Here is a 15,606-nt window from a genome sequence, read left to right on the forward strand (position 1 = left end):
GTAATGACAGTAGCAGTTGCACCTACGTGGACGGACTCACTAGACCCACTGTTAGCTCCTTTTGCTGCCTGGTGAAAAACAACCCTTTGGTTACAGTAATGAACTGACACAGCTTGTACATAAGCTAAATAAATAACTAAATGGTTCACTCATTTTTATGCATGCACCAAGGCAATGTTGGTTGGGAAAACAATAAAAAATTGTTTCACAGATGCAGGTCCCAACTGTCCATTAACTAAAATCTTGGGATTTTTGCCTAGCACAACAGTGTACTCAAGTAGGTTTAAATTTCACTGCTGCTAGCAACATAATCTCTTCAAACATCTATTATATATTTCATGATGAATTATATAAATTATCTAGTCTCATTGGTGTCTTGTATTTGCTTAGTAGATCTCATGCATGAAAACAAATTATTTGAAGAAAATACATTCAGAAATTACTCCATTGCCACTGAAATATCAATTCACATGGAAAGAGACACTATTACTAATAAGTAAAGTATGGCAACAATGCACAGTGGGAACAAGTACAGAAGAATGCATAATCTAACCAGAACTAGTGAACAATTGGGATAGGCAGAATAAAATAATCAAAGTGGAATTCTGCCAGCATTATTGGAACCCTTGATTCTATAAAAAATATACCACTTTTTACTGCCAAATCTGACCTGGAGCAAAGCATGTATCAACAGAGTCTATACATATCCCTAATCCTATTTATGGCTGCCAAGTGTGTCAACTTTTTGTTTTTAAACACATATTAACCAGGTGGTTTGTTCATCTAAAGCAAATTCTACAGCTGCTTTCTTCAGAACATTTTTATTAGAAGCTCATAGTTCAGTAAAAAAAAGAAAATGAAGGCAGGTGTTCTAAAGCATACGGAGTAAAGTATGCTATTTTTAAAAAGAAATCCACATAATGTATTTCAGTGACAGTTAAAATCATGGAATTTGTTACTAGGGAGAGAAAAGGCCTGTCTTGGGCATAACTGTGCCCAAAAGTGTCGCACAGTCTGTGACAATTTACATAAGCTAATGACTTGTCCCTACATGTTTTATTAACAGAAGTACAAGCAAGCACAATATTTGGGTACTTATAAATAATCTGCATTTTCCTCAAGACCATGATTCTGTAAATAAATTTTTAGAAAGACAATGACATTTACATATAGACTTCTACAAAAATACAATTTGGCCTGGTCTTTATTCTATCGAAATTCTTAGTGAGACCAAATCCTCATTGTCACACTTTAAAGAGATGAACCCATGACACAAATAAGCAGAATTCAGCTTTCTGTTAGTCTCAAAACTCAGCCTGGTTGACATTTAAATCAGTTGTGGTTTTGCCATTGATTTGAGGGGAAGCAGAACAGGACTTTAAGCAATCGAGGTGGGCAGGAAAATAAAAAGAAGCTTGTTCCGTTCTTTCATCAGCAATTTCAAGCTGCAGAGCAAGCTCATTTGCAAAGATGACCTCTTTGGTGTCCTGGAAAGCAGATCCAGGAGCTACTTTCTGATTCTTCTTATTTTAGTTTTCATGACTACTGAGTGAATAATGTGTCTAGTTACTTCAGACAGAACAGCTGTGCATTTCTGCAGTTAAAAATGTATTATTTTTGCATGTAGGGAGACCGTGGGTTTGATGGACCAAAAGGCCCTCGTGGACTTCCAGGCATCAGTATAAAAGGAGAAAAGGTGAGCAGTAAGTAAATACAGAGGATTAACAAAGTGCCAATAAATCTATATAATACCAGGAACGTATGGTTGATGTTCACTGCAAAAGGTGTAATGAGGCAAGGAACCTACAACAGGCCCTGGACAATAAGGTATTTTGTAGAGAGATTTATGCCCAATAAAGTCTCCCAACCTATTTTAACATCTCTTCATATTAAAATAGGAAATGTTACAAATGGTACAAAAAGCATTCCACGGGAAAGTTAAGGTTTAGAAAAGGAAAAAGACACTAGCAGTTGTTTGCAACTGAACCAGCAGGGAGTAAATGCATATATGAAAGATAAAAGATCAGATCCCCAGCTTCATTTACTTCAAAAGAGGCTAAGTCAACATGTACTAGCACAGGATCTGTCCCAGATTGTTTCTGTACATTTACACAATTAAGCAATTGTACTTTGTTTGCCAGGGTGAATTCGGTCCTCCTGGGTTACCTGGGCCAATTGGATTACCTGGAATTGGAATTCAAGGAGAGAAGGTGCAGTTTTCACTTCCCCCTCACCCCACATTTAAATATGTAGTAACAAAGATTATTTTATTTTTAATAATTACCCAAATCATCTTTTCAGGGAGTGGAGGGCCCAAAAGGACCACCCGGCTTTAGGGGGTTACCAGGACAGGGACTACCTGGACCAAAGGTTAGGGAACTTTTTGATGTAAAAGCTACTGTGCTGTTTTTACTGTTATATTTCCTGATTCAGATATGGTCTGTCTCTACCATTGTGCTTGTTAAAGTGCTGAACACTAATTTAAGAATTCACTTAGATGCAGGAAATTCTTTTCTTTATTAATATTATTAAACAGTGCAGTAGATCCTACTTCACTGAAAAGTCTTGATAAACCAACGTCATAGCTATCTATTTAGCTTTTGGCTTGGGTCACCACAGCACCTTTTGAGGTAAAACATACCAGAGAGTGAATTGCACTTTGTCCAATATGTTTCCATATAAGAGGTTGTCTCTGTTAAACTTGTGGTTTAATAATATCAAATCCAGTGAAGCAGTTCAAAAAAGTAGCTACACTTAACACAGAACACCAACATTTCAAGATCATCCTGTATCCTCGCTGTACTGTTGCCACTCCAGAAAAATACATACATACCTTACAGAGTGTGTGCCTTCCGTGTTACTCCTGTTGCCTATTGTCTCACCTGACTTTGCATATTAACTGTATCTAGCAGTTAAGAATGGTCCAAGGCATCATGAATCTTACTCTTGCTGAAGGAAAACTGTCAGAGTAACTTAGCCTCGACTTATTCACAAAATACAGAACTGTTGATGAAAGATGTCACCCTTGGAGTGTTTGGAATGAAGTTTTAAAGTAATTTTCTGAAAGAGGTGACAGATAAGGTTCTGGATGGCTGCAGGCTATTAAGTATTTTGCAGTATCAGAGATCATCTCTTACATTTTAAGTGATTGTGCAGGGATATGCTTTGCCCCTGGTAAAAAGAAAGAGAAGGATCAATTGTCTGTGGATGTCAGATGTGCTTCTGAAATATCAGCTATGTTGGCAGGAAACATTCACAGGGACATAAAATTACAGATTTAAAGCATTAATCATTTCTACCAACAACCTTTTGATGACAGCTCAAAACATGTTGCAGATTCTAAATCATTGTGACTAATTCCTACTTAAGGGTGAACAAGGCTTGCCAGGAGAGACTGGAGTGCCAGGAGAAAGAGGTGTTGGAGAACCTGGTTCTAAGGTACATTGTTAATAGAGAAATTATTTATTTATTTATCTGCTTGTTTATTTGTTTGTTTATTTGGATTTGAAATTGGTGTTTCCCGAGTACCCTTACTTTCAGCACATAAAAATAGTTTTAGAAATAAAATTCAGGTTCTCCATCTATAAAATTTTTAACACAGATTTTCAATAACCTCAAGAAATGGGAACATTTTATATATACCAGTTCTATACAAAAGTAGTAAGATTTATTATGAATGAAAATTTCCACATGCCTGGCCCATGCTTGAGTCACTGTTGTATACAGTTTACCTACGGCTCTGTCCAGAAAACTACCCAGAATATTAAACAGTTGCCAGAACTCATCGTCTCCACCATAACCTAAGCTGTAGCCAGAGCTGGTGCAAAAAAAAAAGCACTGAACAGTGGTTACTGTGCTGCTCCTTCCCTTTTCACATAAGATAGGCTGTAAACAGAGCTGCAGCTACACCCTCATGTCTTCAGAAAGCAAACAAGCCATGCTACTACACAGAAAGCACGCTCGCTTAAAGGAGAGGAAGCTGTAACCAGATTATCTTAGTGCTAATGTGACTGGGATATTAACCAGACAGATTAATACCAGGACAGATGAAAAAGTACTTTTGTGATAGTGGAAAGGCACAGTGCTGTTCTAGTTTTGCTCTTGTTTGTTAGCGATTTGGGACAGGGGTTCAGAAAGGAAAGAAATTGTTCAATTTCTTTCTTTAATTACATGAAATATGGTAATGCTGAGTGAACCCATTTGACCTCAAATAATCCCATTTTATCTGAAACCAGGTCAGGTTCCTGAATCTTACATAAATGTGCTGATGACAATTCCACTAACATTAAAAGATTCGTACTGATTTTCACCAGCAAGATGTCAGTCATCATGTTGCAGTCAGCTTTGTTTGATATTTACTTCAAATGCTGCCACTTTATGAAATTATGGCATTATTTATTAAGAATGAGCTGGAGCATTAATAGCTAATAATATTAATTGCATAGATAAAATGCACAGTTTGAACAATCACATAGTAGGATAGTTCCAGATACATGAGATTTGTCTTTATAAAAAACAGACAAGATTTGGGTTCATATGCACAAATGTTTGCTATAAATATATATATATACACACAGTTTAGTGACCTTTAAAAATAGATTTACTTAATTCAGAGAAAGAAGATTACCAAGTCTACATTTAATAGAAGGACATACTTTTTTTTTGATGTCAGGGTGAGCCAGGCCCTTCAGGACTGGCAGGTCTGCCTGGTCTTCCAGGAGAAGATGGAGCCACTGGACAAAAGGTTGGTTCTGCTCTGTCTGCAGTTTCACTGCTTCCCTCTAAATGCTGATACCCAAACATGGAAGAGAGGGCATTCACGGACAAGGGGAAAAGTAGCACATTTTTCAATGAAGAAAATTATCTTTCAAACATTTCAAAAAAATTCTTTTTCTTTTTTTGGGGGGCGAGGGGGTCTCTTATCTTGTTTACAGTTATAGGCTTTTTTTTAATCCACCAAATGCCCTGTAACTCAGAAGTAGACCACTAAAATGGCTACAGGCCATTTTATAGCCTTTCAATCATGGTGTTTTCCTAAAATCAGAAACTCTATGCATTTAAAGATTCTATACTCAGAACATTCAGCCATCAGTAGAGAAATATAATATGTAAAGGGGGCTTATAAAAAAGATGGGAGGAAACTGTTTAGCAGGGCCTGTAGCAATAGGACAATGAGTAATGGTTTTAAACTAAAAGAGGAGAGGTTTAGACTAGATATTAGGAAGAAATTTTTTACACTCAGGGTGGTGAAACACTGGAATCAGTTGCCTAGAGAGATGGTAGATGCCTCATTGCTGGAAGCATTCAAGGCTGATGTGGTTGAAGATGTCCCTGCTCACTGCAGGAAGGTTGCACTAGATGACCTTCACAGTCTCTTCCAACTCAAACCATTCTATGATTCTATGAAACATTCCTATTTCATGTATTCCACCAAGTTTTACAATGGTTGCTTCTGAATATGGGAAGAAAATCCCAGGTACACTGACATCAGTGAGAGTTTTGACTCTAAAAGGTCTATGATTTTAATGAGTTTGTTTGACTGAATACAGAGTTGGTCTTGCACCATGTCTCTGCAACACAGATATACTGCTTTGATTTTTCTGTTCCAGGGTGAACCAGGGTTACCCGGTCTTAGAGGTCCTGAAGGTGCTCCAGGGGTTGGAGTACAGGGGGGAAAGGTGAGAATTTCTTTCTAACAGTGACATTCAAAATTGAAATGTTCCAGGAACAGATTTGTCAAAGTCTTCTCTTTTTTGGGTCTATCATAAGTAATGAAAAAGTATACCTCAGGGAATAAGTTAATGAGTGTACCAGTGGTAGTATCTGGTCCTGGAAGTTCACAAAAAGCAAACTGGGAATACTACTTCTGGTAGGAATAACTGGGTCTATCTTTTAAGTTCTGGCACTTGTACTGGTCTTCTGTACTGATTCACAGGTGGAGAAGTAATTCTGATTTCTCCTGTCAGCATCTGTATCCTGTGAAATAAAGACACTGAAAATTGCTGGAATAGGTGTCCAAGACATTGGACAAGACATTCAGAAATTAAATGTTACAATAGAAGATAAACACGAAGTGTCACAATTGCAAAAAGCTGGAAGGGCTGAAAAACAGTGCAGGAAGGAAAATCAAAGCATCCAGCTGTTTTCAGATTACTTTGGTCGGGAATACATGCAGATGACGTGATGCAGCAATAAAATTAATTACTCTATTGGAACTTTTTCAGAAGTATTCTGGACTCGGCTGTTCCATTTTTGTTGTAATTACTACAGCCTAATAATATGCTTAAATAGCAGTTATCTCTTTACAAACTTTACACAAACTATTCTTAACTTCCTTCTGACCAGGAGTGTAAGCTGATCAATCAGAGAGAGCATTGTGGTAAATTGGTTGGCCCTATTTGAATTAAAAAAAGTACCTTTGAGTGAATTACCTTTTCCTTTTTTTGATTATTTCTCTTAGATAGTATCTTTTTTATGTAATTACTTTAATTGAATTTTCAGCTGCAAGGATGTAATTATTAAGACTCCTTTTGGTTCTTTTTTTCACAGTATTCACTAGTAAATCTATTAATTTAATTTGAGATTAAATCTATGTATTTTTAACTGTACTAATCAAAAACTGGACAGTTACTGACTGGAATTAACTATCTTGCCAATGAAGGCAATAGGAACAGCTCATGTGCATCAGCTATGAGATAGAACTTCACTATGTTTCACTGACATTTACAATTAAATTCAATTAACACATTCTTAATTTTACTTGGTAGTGTGACATGTCTTCTCTGCTTTTGTAGGGAGATCAAGGTCAGAGAGGAATACGTGGATTAACAGGACCAGCAGGAGTGCCTGGACCTGCTGGAGCTAAAGTAGGTTTATTACCATCAAACCCATGTAAAATAGCCCTCTGAAGCTGTGCTTTGTTCTAGATCTCAGAAGCAACTGTCCTGGCATAAACTTGCTTCTTAAAAAGTAATTTAAAAAAAGGTTCAGCTGAGGCTTCTCTTAGCAAGACACGCCATGATCCCTATAAACATGGGAAGGGATGCCATCCGATGGGAACTTGACAGGCTTGAGAGGTGGGCCTCTGCAAACCTCATGGAGTTCAACAAGGCCAAGTGCAAGGTCCTGCACCTGGTCTGGGGCAATCCCAGGCACAAACACAGTCTGGGCAGAGTATAGATTAAGAATAGCCCTGAAGAGAAGGACTTGGTAGGGGTGGATGAGAAGCTCAACATGAGCCAGCAATGTGCACTCACAGCCCAGAAAGCCAACCATATCCTGGGCTGCATCAAAAGACGTGTGACCAGCAGGTTGAGGGAGGTGATTCTCCCCCTCTACTCCACTCTGGCGAGAGACCCCACCTGGAGTACTGTGTTCAATTCTGGAGACCTCAGCACAGGAAGGACATGGATCTGTAAAAGCGAGACCAGAGGAGGGCCACAAAGATGATCAGAGGGCTGGAGCACCTCCCATATGAGGACAGGCTGAGGGAGTTGGGCTTGTTTAGCCTAGACAAGGGAAGGCTCCAGGGAGACCTCAGGGAGACCTCATAGCTGGGGAGAGGGCTCTTTATTAGGGAGTGCAGCGACAGGATCCCAGGTAATGATTTTAAGCTGAAAGAAGGGAGATTTAGATTAGATATTAGGAAGAAATTTTTCCTGTGAGGGTGGTGAGGCATTCGAACAGATGACCCAGAGAAGTCATGGATGTCCCATTCCTGGAGGCGCTCGAGGCCAGGCTGGATGAGGCTTTGAGCAGCCTGGTCTAGTGGGAGGTGTCTGTGCCCATGGCAGGGGGTTTGAAACTAGATGACCTTTAAGGTCCCTTCCAACCCAAACCATTCTATGATCCAGAAGCATTTTTTAAAACTTTTTGCATTTACCATATTGTTTCCCTGTCAGTTTGGAAAAAGTTAAGGGACACTAATACTGATATTTTTATGCTGAAATACTTGGGAAGATAATATGGCGTATGGCATATATACGTGACAAATTTATTCTCCTATACACTGATTCATGGCTGATATTCTTTTATGGATTTGGAGTTTCTACTCAAATACTTAGTACTCACTGAAAATGAGAGGGGCTATGCCAGATTTCTCCTCCAGTTTCTTATTAAGTCCTTTGCTATTGATACACACAAGAGTGTGTTTTGCCAGATAAGAGGAAAATAAAAAGGGGTAAAAAGGTATACTAAATGGACTATTTAAAACAATCTAAAAATGTTTTAAAAGTTTTCTCTGTGAGATGCTCATGCTAACTTCCACAAAAATCCATCATTTTTGCTTTCTTTCCTTCACTGCAGGGTGAGCCTGGTGTCCCAGGACGTCTTGGAATGCCAGGGCCTCCTGGAAGAGCTGTGCCTGGACCAAAGGTAGCATCCATACTGCAACTCTTAGTGCTTATAAAGACAGGGTGAAAACTGTGAAGTAGGCCATGCTATTATTCATGTAAATAATTTCAGCCTTATGAAGTCAATAACATTTCCTCTTTCCTATGAGCAGAGTTATGGATTGTGTCCAGACTAGTTACCACTATGCTCTGGTATTAACTGTGTGCCAGCTTGAGGTGTGGCCTACCTATGTTCATTTCTTTGTTTTGGATAATTTGGATATCAAAATACTTTTCTTTCTTCTGCTTTTGGTGCTTAATGCTTGAAATAGTAAAAAGTAAAATTAGCTATTATGCTTGATGTATATAAATTTGTACAACAGAAATCCAAAACCACAGTCTGTGATTAGTGGTTAATAAATACGTAACTAGAGCAAGTATTTTCTTCATTGCAGGGTGACATTGGGTTACCTGGTCTTCCTGGACCAGTTGGAGAACCAGGTTTTGGGCTTCCTGGAGCAAAGGTATCTCCTAAATTGGTAAACTGATTTCTAGACAAACTGTAAAATAAGGCAGGATTTCAGTGAAGCAACAGCAGATTGCCTAGGATGGCCAAGTATTCCACTGTTCTTAAGGTGTATGTTGTACAACACTGGCAGAGTATAAAGATTTTCAAAGCCAGGAGACCATGGATGGTCAGTCTTCCAGGCTGCATGAAAAATAAGCTTTCACATGGCATAGAACCAGGAGAAAAATGTCAGGTTTTAATTGATGAGGAGTGAATATAGAGAGAACACCTGATTTGTGTGCCTACTTGTCAAGCACAGTTAATTCTCGTAGCCAGGTTCCTATGCTTTATTCCTAATTTTGAAACAGGGTAATTCACAGGCTTCAAAAAGATCTCATGACATGAGCCAAACTGGTGATGTGAGAAGAGATGCCTTAAGTAGTGGAAGAAGAATATGAACAAGTAGCCAATCTCGAAGGACTTCTCTCTAGCACTTCTCTAGTCTTGCCTCAGTGTTACCTAGATTCAGCCTTTGTAAGCTGCTTTTCATTCCAGGGACGATTTTGTCTGAATACCAAGAAACGTCGGACATGTGTTTCTCAACCTGTGTTTCTCAAAATAAACTGGATCATGCCACCCTCGCTTTTTTTTTACTTAGTCAACTTAGTAAACAGTACTTTTGAGTATAGCCCTTATCTCTTTTTCTTAGAGTGAATGGAAGACAGTGACAGAATTATGAGAAATGTAATAATCTCTATCTGTTTTTGATCAGTTAGTGGTTTACAAGATCCTTAAATTTATTTTCATCAGGAGGAGATAATGATGATGGAATCACATACTTTTCTGGTGCAGTCAGTTAATTCAGAGAACTGCATGTTGTCCTGTTACTGGGAATCTAACAGGAATTAACCAACAGGAAGCAGGTCCTTTGCTAAGAGTTGCAAGTCTTTCTCCCTCAGCCTTGAGCCCCCAGAGCTCTTGCAATTGAGTGACATCGCATGTTTCCGTGACTGTGTTCTTCACTTTTTGCTGACTTTGTCAGTATTAGCGGTTTTGCTGTTGATTCACTCTCAGGCACACATCTGCACTAAGCTGTACAGGGTAAAACCTTTTACAGTCTCATTTTCTTACAATTATTTTCGCACAGACCTTTGTCTGCCGCTCTTATGCATGCCTATATTTTAGGTAGCTACAGGGAAAAATACAATATTGATCATCCATCCAGTTGTAACTGAGCAACTCACTGCACCATCCAGTGTGGTTGGGAGGGTTAAAGTCTTCATAGTTTCCCTGGTAAATCAGCTCCTGAGATACTCCAGTTGTCTGGATCCATGAAAGGAGCTTAATTGTGTATTGCTGTTAGGAAGCTCCTGTTATACTTAATACCTTTAATAAGGTTCCACAGCATTACAGTTCTGGAACAATAAAAACAGACAGGAACCTTGTGATAGAAAACATTTTTAAATTGGCCACACAAACCCCTGTTGTACCCTTTGTTTCACCACACAAACATACATTACTTGCAGCAGCTATACAGTGTTTTCCCAATGCTCTTCAGAGCTTCGCCTATCTTCAGTAATAAGAATTATAAGGTCTCTCCAGTTACAAGAAGTCATTCCTTCTTTTATGTAGGCCGCAAATGACAACAGATTGAGCTCTTGTAGAAGATTCAATGTGATGTCTTAGAAGTGAAAGGTTCTGTAAATCCTCAGTGCTATTAAATATCCCAGTGTTAGTCCAGGATTAATAACTTACAATAATCATTCACATTGTAAAATACATTAGCAGGTAGACAGAAAGATAAAATAAACTTGCAGTGTATTTTCTCTGGAAAATTTCCTGCTAATTGTATTGGCATTCACCTCTGCTCTTTTTCCTGCCTTCATCAGGGCGACCGAGGTCTTCCAGGACCCCCCGGGCCCTTTGGGCCAAAAGGAGATGGTTACCCTGGCCCACCTGTAAGTTTATAGACCATTTTTTAATGCAAATTGTGAACGAACAAGTGCTACACCAAAGCATTAGCCTTCATGGCTGACATGCTGGGAAAGATTTGCTTTCTAAAAGACTAAAAAGGCTCCTCGACCGTGGAAATGCATTTCAGCATAGAAGGAAGAAGAAATCTCCATCTGAAGTAGTCCAACACCCTCCATGTCCTCCACTCCTCCTGATTATGCAATGTAGCTTATTCCGAGCGGGGCTTTTTTTTTCTCTATAGTATCACTGATGTTTCAATTAGTTCCCTCAATATCTTAATGTAGGATACTCTTTGCTGTCCAAACATAGACAATTTATTCCCAATCAGGAGCATATAGACCAGAGAATTTAACTAGTTGTAGACCACAGTGTTCACACTAAGAGACAATGTATTCAGGCTACCACCATATTAATGTTAACAAAAGCATGCAGTCAGTATAGCTGGAAATTAAATTAATATTCTGTCTGTAAATACAATTTCAGGGCCTGCCAGGCCTTCCCGGAATTCCTGGTGACCAAGGACCAGATGGAGTTGGACTACCAGGACCTAAGGTACAGACCTTAACTTGTAGAAAAGTAAATGCGTGTATGTACTATACTTCATGCAGTTATAATTCCTACCCATAGATCACAGTCAGAATACCTTTTAATCAAGGTTTAACTGACTTGTCAGTATATAAAAGGTAGATCCCTTAAAAGATCTTCAATCTTTACTTCAGAACTCATCCTGATGCTGATTGCAGGATTACTGGAATTTTACAGGCAATTAAGGGATTGACTATTGCTATTTAAATATGGTTAAGGTCTCTTAAAAGAATGTACATCTTTCTTCCACCCCCCTCACGCCCCTAGCTGACTGAAGGCACTGGTAGGAAAAAAGCTAGAACAGAGCTAATGTGAACATGGAGTCTGATTCAACTGACAGGCAGCAAGCAAAACCATTTTGTTTTGGTCTGGGGAACCTGGAATTCATTGTATGATACAAGAATTATAATTCCTGTGTAACTATTGCATAACTGAGTGTATCTGTACTGAATATATTTAGACTTCTAGCCGCTGTTTATCCCAAATAACTTCCTTGTCCTGCCTACAGGACATACAACACATAGGTTGGCATTGCTTCCTTGGTGTTCAGTAATCCTCCTCTCTTTATCCCATTTCAGTACAACAGATGCTGGAAATTCTAGAGATAAATTAAACTTTTGTATTCACTACTTATTTTTTGAAGTGTCAACTTTCAGGGTGATCCCGGTAGTCGAGGACCAGTTGGTCTCCCAGGTCCCCCAGGAGAAGGCCTGCCAGGACCAAAAGTAAGCCATTTAAACAATTATGTCTCCCATTGTCTATTTTCTTTTAAAAATTTTTTTTAAAAAAGTATTCTATATAAATGTGTGATCATGCATACACATGTCCATATTTTCTGTCTTCACTCTAAACTAGAAACAACTAATCAAACAAATAAGATAAATAAGGAATACAGTGTATTTATTTTGTAGAAAATCAAATGTTTCTGGTAACTAGCCATTGCCTTCTTCCTATTGCATACAATAAATTATAAAGTGATAATCTTGCAGTGAAGGTCAGTGATAAAACTGACCTGATGCCCTGACTGATGAAACTTCTGAGCAGCAGAAATTTCTTTGTCGCTGTTGAGACACGACACGGTGATGTGGAAGCAAGTTTCTTTATTGAAGTTACAGGGCTGGCCGGCCCTGTAACATCAATAAAGAAACTTGCTTCCACATCACCGTGTCGTGTCTCAACAGCGACATTTCTTCAGTCCTAATATTGGCCAAAATTAATGGCCTGGCAAGCACTTACCATTTTTGCCTTTACTACGGTTACAGCTATACGCAAACATTGAGTAGTTCTAGAACTACTTCCTCTTCTTTGCTGTATAAAGTATATCAATAATCATCTAATGACCAATATGATCATGAATCCCTGCAAAAAGGATTATTTGTGTAATTACGATATACAATATACACCATGACAAAGGCCAGAAAATTATTGTACCTATAAAAAGCAATTTTCAGTATGTAACCTCCAAAAATAGAAACTCTTATGCTCCTATAGCTCAGCTTTATGAGTCTATTAATACCAAATAACTGTTTTAGAATGTAAACAAACCGAACAAGGTCAAATGCAAAGATTTGGCAACATAATAATGTATTACCTGCACAATGTGGTTTGTTAGTCCCAGAGAGTCAGTTCATGTTGGCACAAAGGCTAGGTCCAGAGCTATGCAGTGGTGAAGCACTTCCCTGGCAAGTGCTCGTCCCAAGGACTGGCATGTGCACAGCATCCTTACAAATGAGGCAACTGAGAATTTCATGCAGGGAAACTGAAAAAGCAATATAGGTCTAAAATTAATATTGTAATATGTGGGCTTTGATTTTTTCCTATGAGTAACGTACCGAAGCGAAACATTTTCTCTAGAGTTCTTTTAAAAAACAGCTTATAAATTAGCAGCAAGTGTTTATTTGCAATGCCACACGGGTTTGTATGTGTATAGGTCTTACTATGTACGCTTAATGGTGATGAAAGATAACACAACAATAATAGTATCATAACTCTTAATTCAGTCCCCAACATCTCACCATTAGAGTCAATACAATGTATATCTCTATCAGCATGGTGATTCACATTCGATGAGCATTAGGCGCTTAGTGACTCCTTTAAAGTATAAACTGACTTTTAATAATCTGATAAAGGATAAAAAGAGTCTCTGCAGCTAGACCAATCTTATCCTTACTACTTATATTATAAAAAGACATCAGTTTGGTAGCGGATGGACAGGAAATCACGGTGATATAACAATTTATTGTGTATTTTTATGAGGAATATTGTATTTAACATATGCAGGGTTTCTCTCTAGGGAATCGTAGGACGCCCAGGGCCACCTGGCTCTCCGGGACCTCCTGGTGAAGGTATTCAAGGAATTAAGGTATAAAGACTCAATGTCTTCAGTATGTAACCTGTGTTGAGTGGTCAATCTGACCATCACAGTGTTAAGGAGATTTCACATAGGTTTTTACATGAGGAGAGCCTCAGGCTAGAAAATGAGAAGGGCAGCAGGAGCGCTTACAAAGTATGTTCTGTCTCTGCTGCTGTAAACAACAAGCCAAATGTTGTGTTTTGAGAGAGGAGGAAGCAGGGACATCTTATATCAGTGAAAACTAGCTTTACAGAATTAAAAATACCATTCCCTCTTCCCCAACTCTTGTGCCAATGGAGAAGTCTGAAGCAGTAATATGAACTACCACCTATAGTAGACAAAGAGTCTCCACCCTGAATCTATATGTAATATTAATTTTTCCCTTTAATATGCACCTTTATCCAATGCATAAATCAAACAAGACAGACTCCAAAGACAGAAATGAGAAAGGGGGAATAAGAAGGAATAAAATGGGATGGAAAGAGGGAACAGGAGAACTAGAACCAATAACGATCATGCAGTTTTTCAATATTATATATCTTTAGAGCAGACATATTGATGAAGTACTTCAGAAATACAAGCTAGCTACTACATTGTCTCAAGTGCCTCAAGACACTTGTTAAAATGCAGTTTAAAACACTTTGAACATTTAAAATTAATGCATGATGAATGATGACAAAGGGTTAATATCACCACCTGGATTATCATTAGGGGGAACAAGGAATTCAAGGAATGCCAGGACCACGAGGCCCCCCTGGACAAGGGCTTTTGGGACCGAAGGTAAGATTTCTAAATCAGAGATGATGTCCTAGACCAAGCCCAACATACCGAAAATGCTCATTACACTCAGCTCTCATTGAAGGCATGTGAATTCTATGAAAAGGGAATGGGGACTTGGGAAAACCCCATTCATTCACATGATTGTTTTAATATTTTTTGGCAGCATCTCTTTCACTGTTGTTTATTGTAATATCATATGAGACATCGTCTACTGCAACAGAAGAAATATAGATATTAGATTTAATATCACTGTCTTTCTTTTACCCATTCAGGATGCAAAATTTGGGGACTACATCAATGTTAAGAAAAGGAGGAACGTGGGCTGGAATCAGTTTTTTTATGTGATCACATCTGTTCAAAAGGCTGTACAAAATCCCCTGGCCTGCTAAGAATCAAACCAGGAGGCAGTAATTCATCTGTTTGCTATTTCAGACGCCTTTTTTTAGGCCAAAATATTTCTCAGAGTGATATTCTCATAATTCAATCCAACTACATGCTTGCCTTTCTTCTCTTTTTCCCTATTGTTGTCTTATTTTTCTCAGACAGAGATAATCTCTGTCATGCAATATCCCATGAAACCCCTCTGTCTGCATATACTTGTTTGAGATGGTTCATTGTTCAAACTGCTTATTTTTTTTCCATAAAAGTGCTTAGCCGATACTACAAGTTGTTCCTGCAATTCACAAATACCAGATGATTTAAATGATCTCTAACAAAGATTGCTGACTCACATTAGAAGCTGAAAGTGAGTTTGACAAAAGCAGCTAGAGAGAAATGCGAAAAGTGTAATAAAAACTGACTTACGCTTTCTGTCTGTTTACTGACATGGTTTTCAAGGGAGATCGAGGAGCTACAGGTGAAAGGGGGAAAAAAGGAGAAAAAGGTGATGTGGGGAACCCTGGTTTATCTGGAGAACCGGTGAGTAACTCATGTTTATCATGTCTGTTTTCTTAAACTACATAAAAATAAAGCTTGATTGTGTGTTCTTGCTATTTAACTACACATAATCTGAAATACTTAAGAAAATGAAACTATATAAACGATTAAAGGCATAAAGAAGACATTTCCATGCTGAA

The 15,606-nt window shown here is 38.4% G+C and overlaps 1 protein-coding gene across 1 annotated transcript in view; it reads left to right on the top strand.

The window, feature by feature from the left end:
* The window catches only part of LOC104054622 (collagen alpha-1(XXVIII) chain), a 36,316-nt gene that overhangs the window by 13,264 nt on the left and 7,446 nt on the right, over positions 1 to 15,606 (top strand). The window contains 15 exon segments of the mRNA XM_054070210.1: positions 1,628 to 1,696; positions 2,142 to 2,210; positions 2,302 to 2,370; positions 3,370 to 3,438; positions 4,673 to 4,744; positions 5,610 to 5,678; positions 6,795 to 6,866; positions 8,305 to 8,373; positions 8,786 to 8,854; positions 10,728 to 10,796; positions 11,296 to 11,364; positions 12,054 to 12,122; positions 13,691 to 13,759; positions 14,462 to 14,530; positions 15,368 to 15,448. Coding sequence (XP_053926185.1) covers positions 1,628 to 1,696; positions 2,142 to 2,210; positions 2,302 to 2,370; positions 3,370 to 3,438; positions 4,673 to 4,744; positions 5,610 to 5,678; positions 6,795 to 6,866; positions 8,305 to 8,373; positions 8,786 to 8,854; positions 10,728 to 10,796; positions 11,296 to 11,364; positions 12,054 to 12,122; positions 13,691 to 13,759; positions 14,462 to 14,530; positions 15,368 to 15,448 — 1,053 coding nt within the window.

Source organism: Cuculus canorus, chromosome 6 (assembly GCF_017976375.1).
Source record: "Cuculus canorus isolate bCucCan1 chromosome 6, bCucCan1.pri, whole genome shotgun sequence".
Classification (NCBI taxonomy): Eukaryota; Metazoa; Chordata; class Aves; order Cuculiformes; family Cuculidae; genus Cuculus; species Cuculus canorus.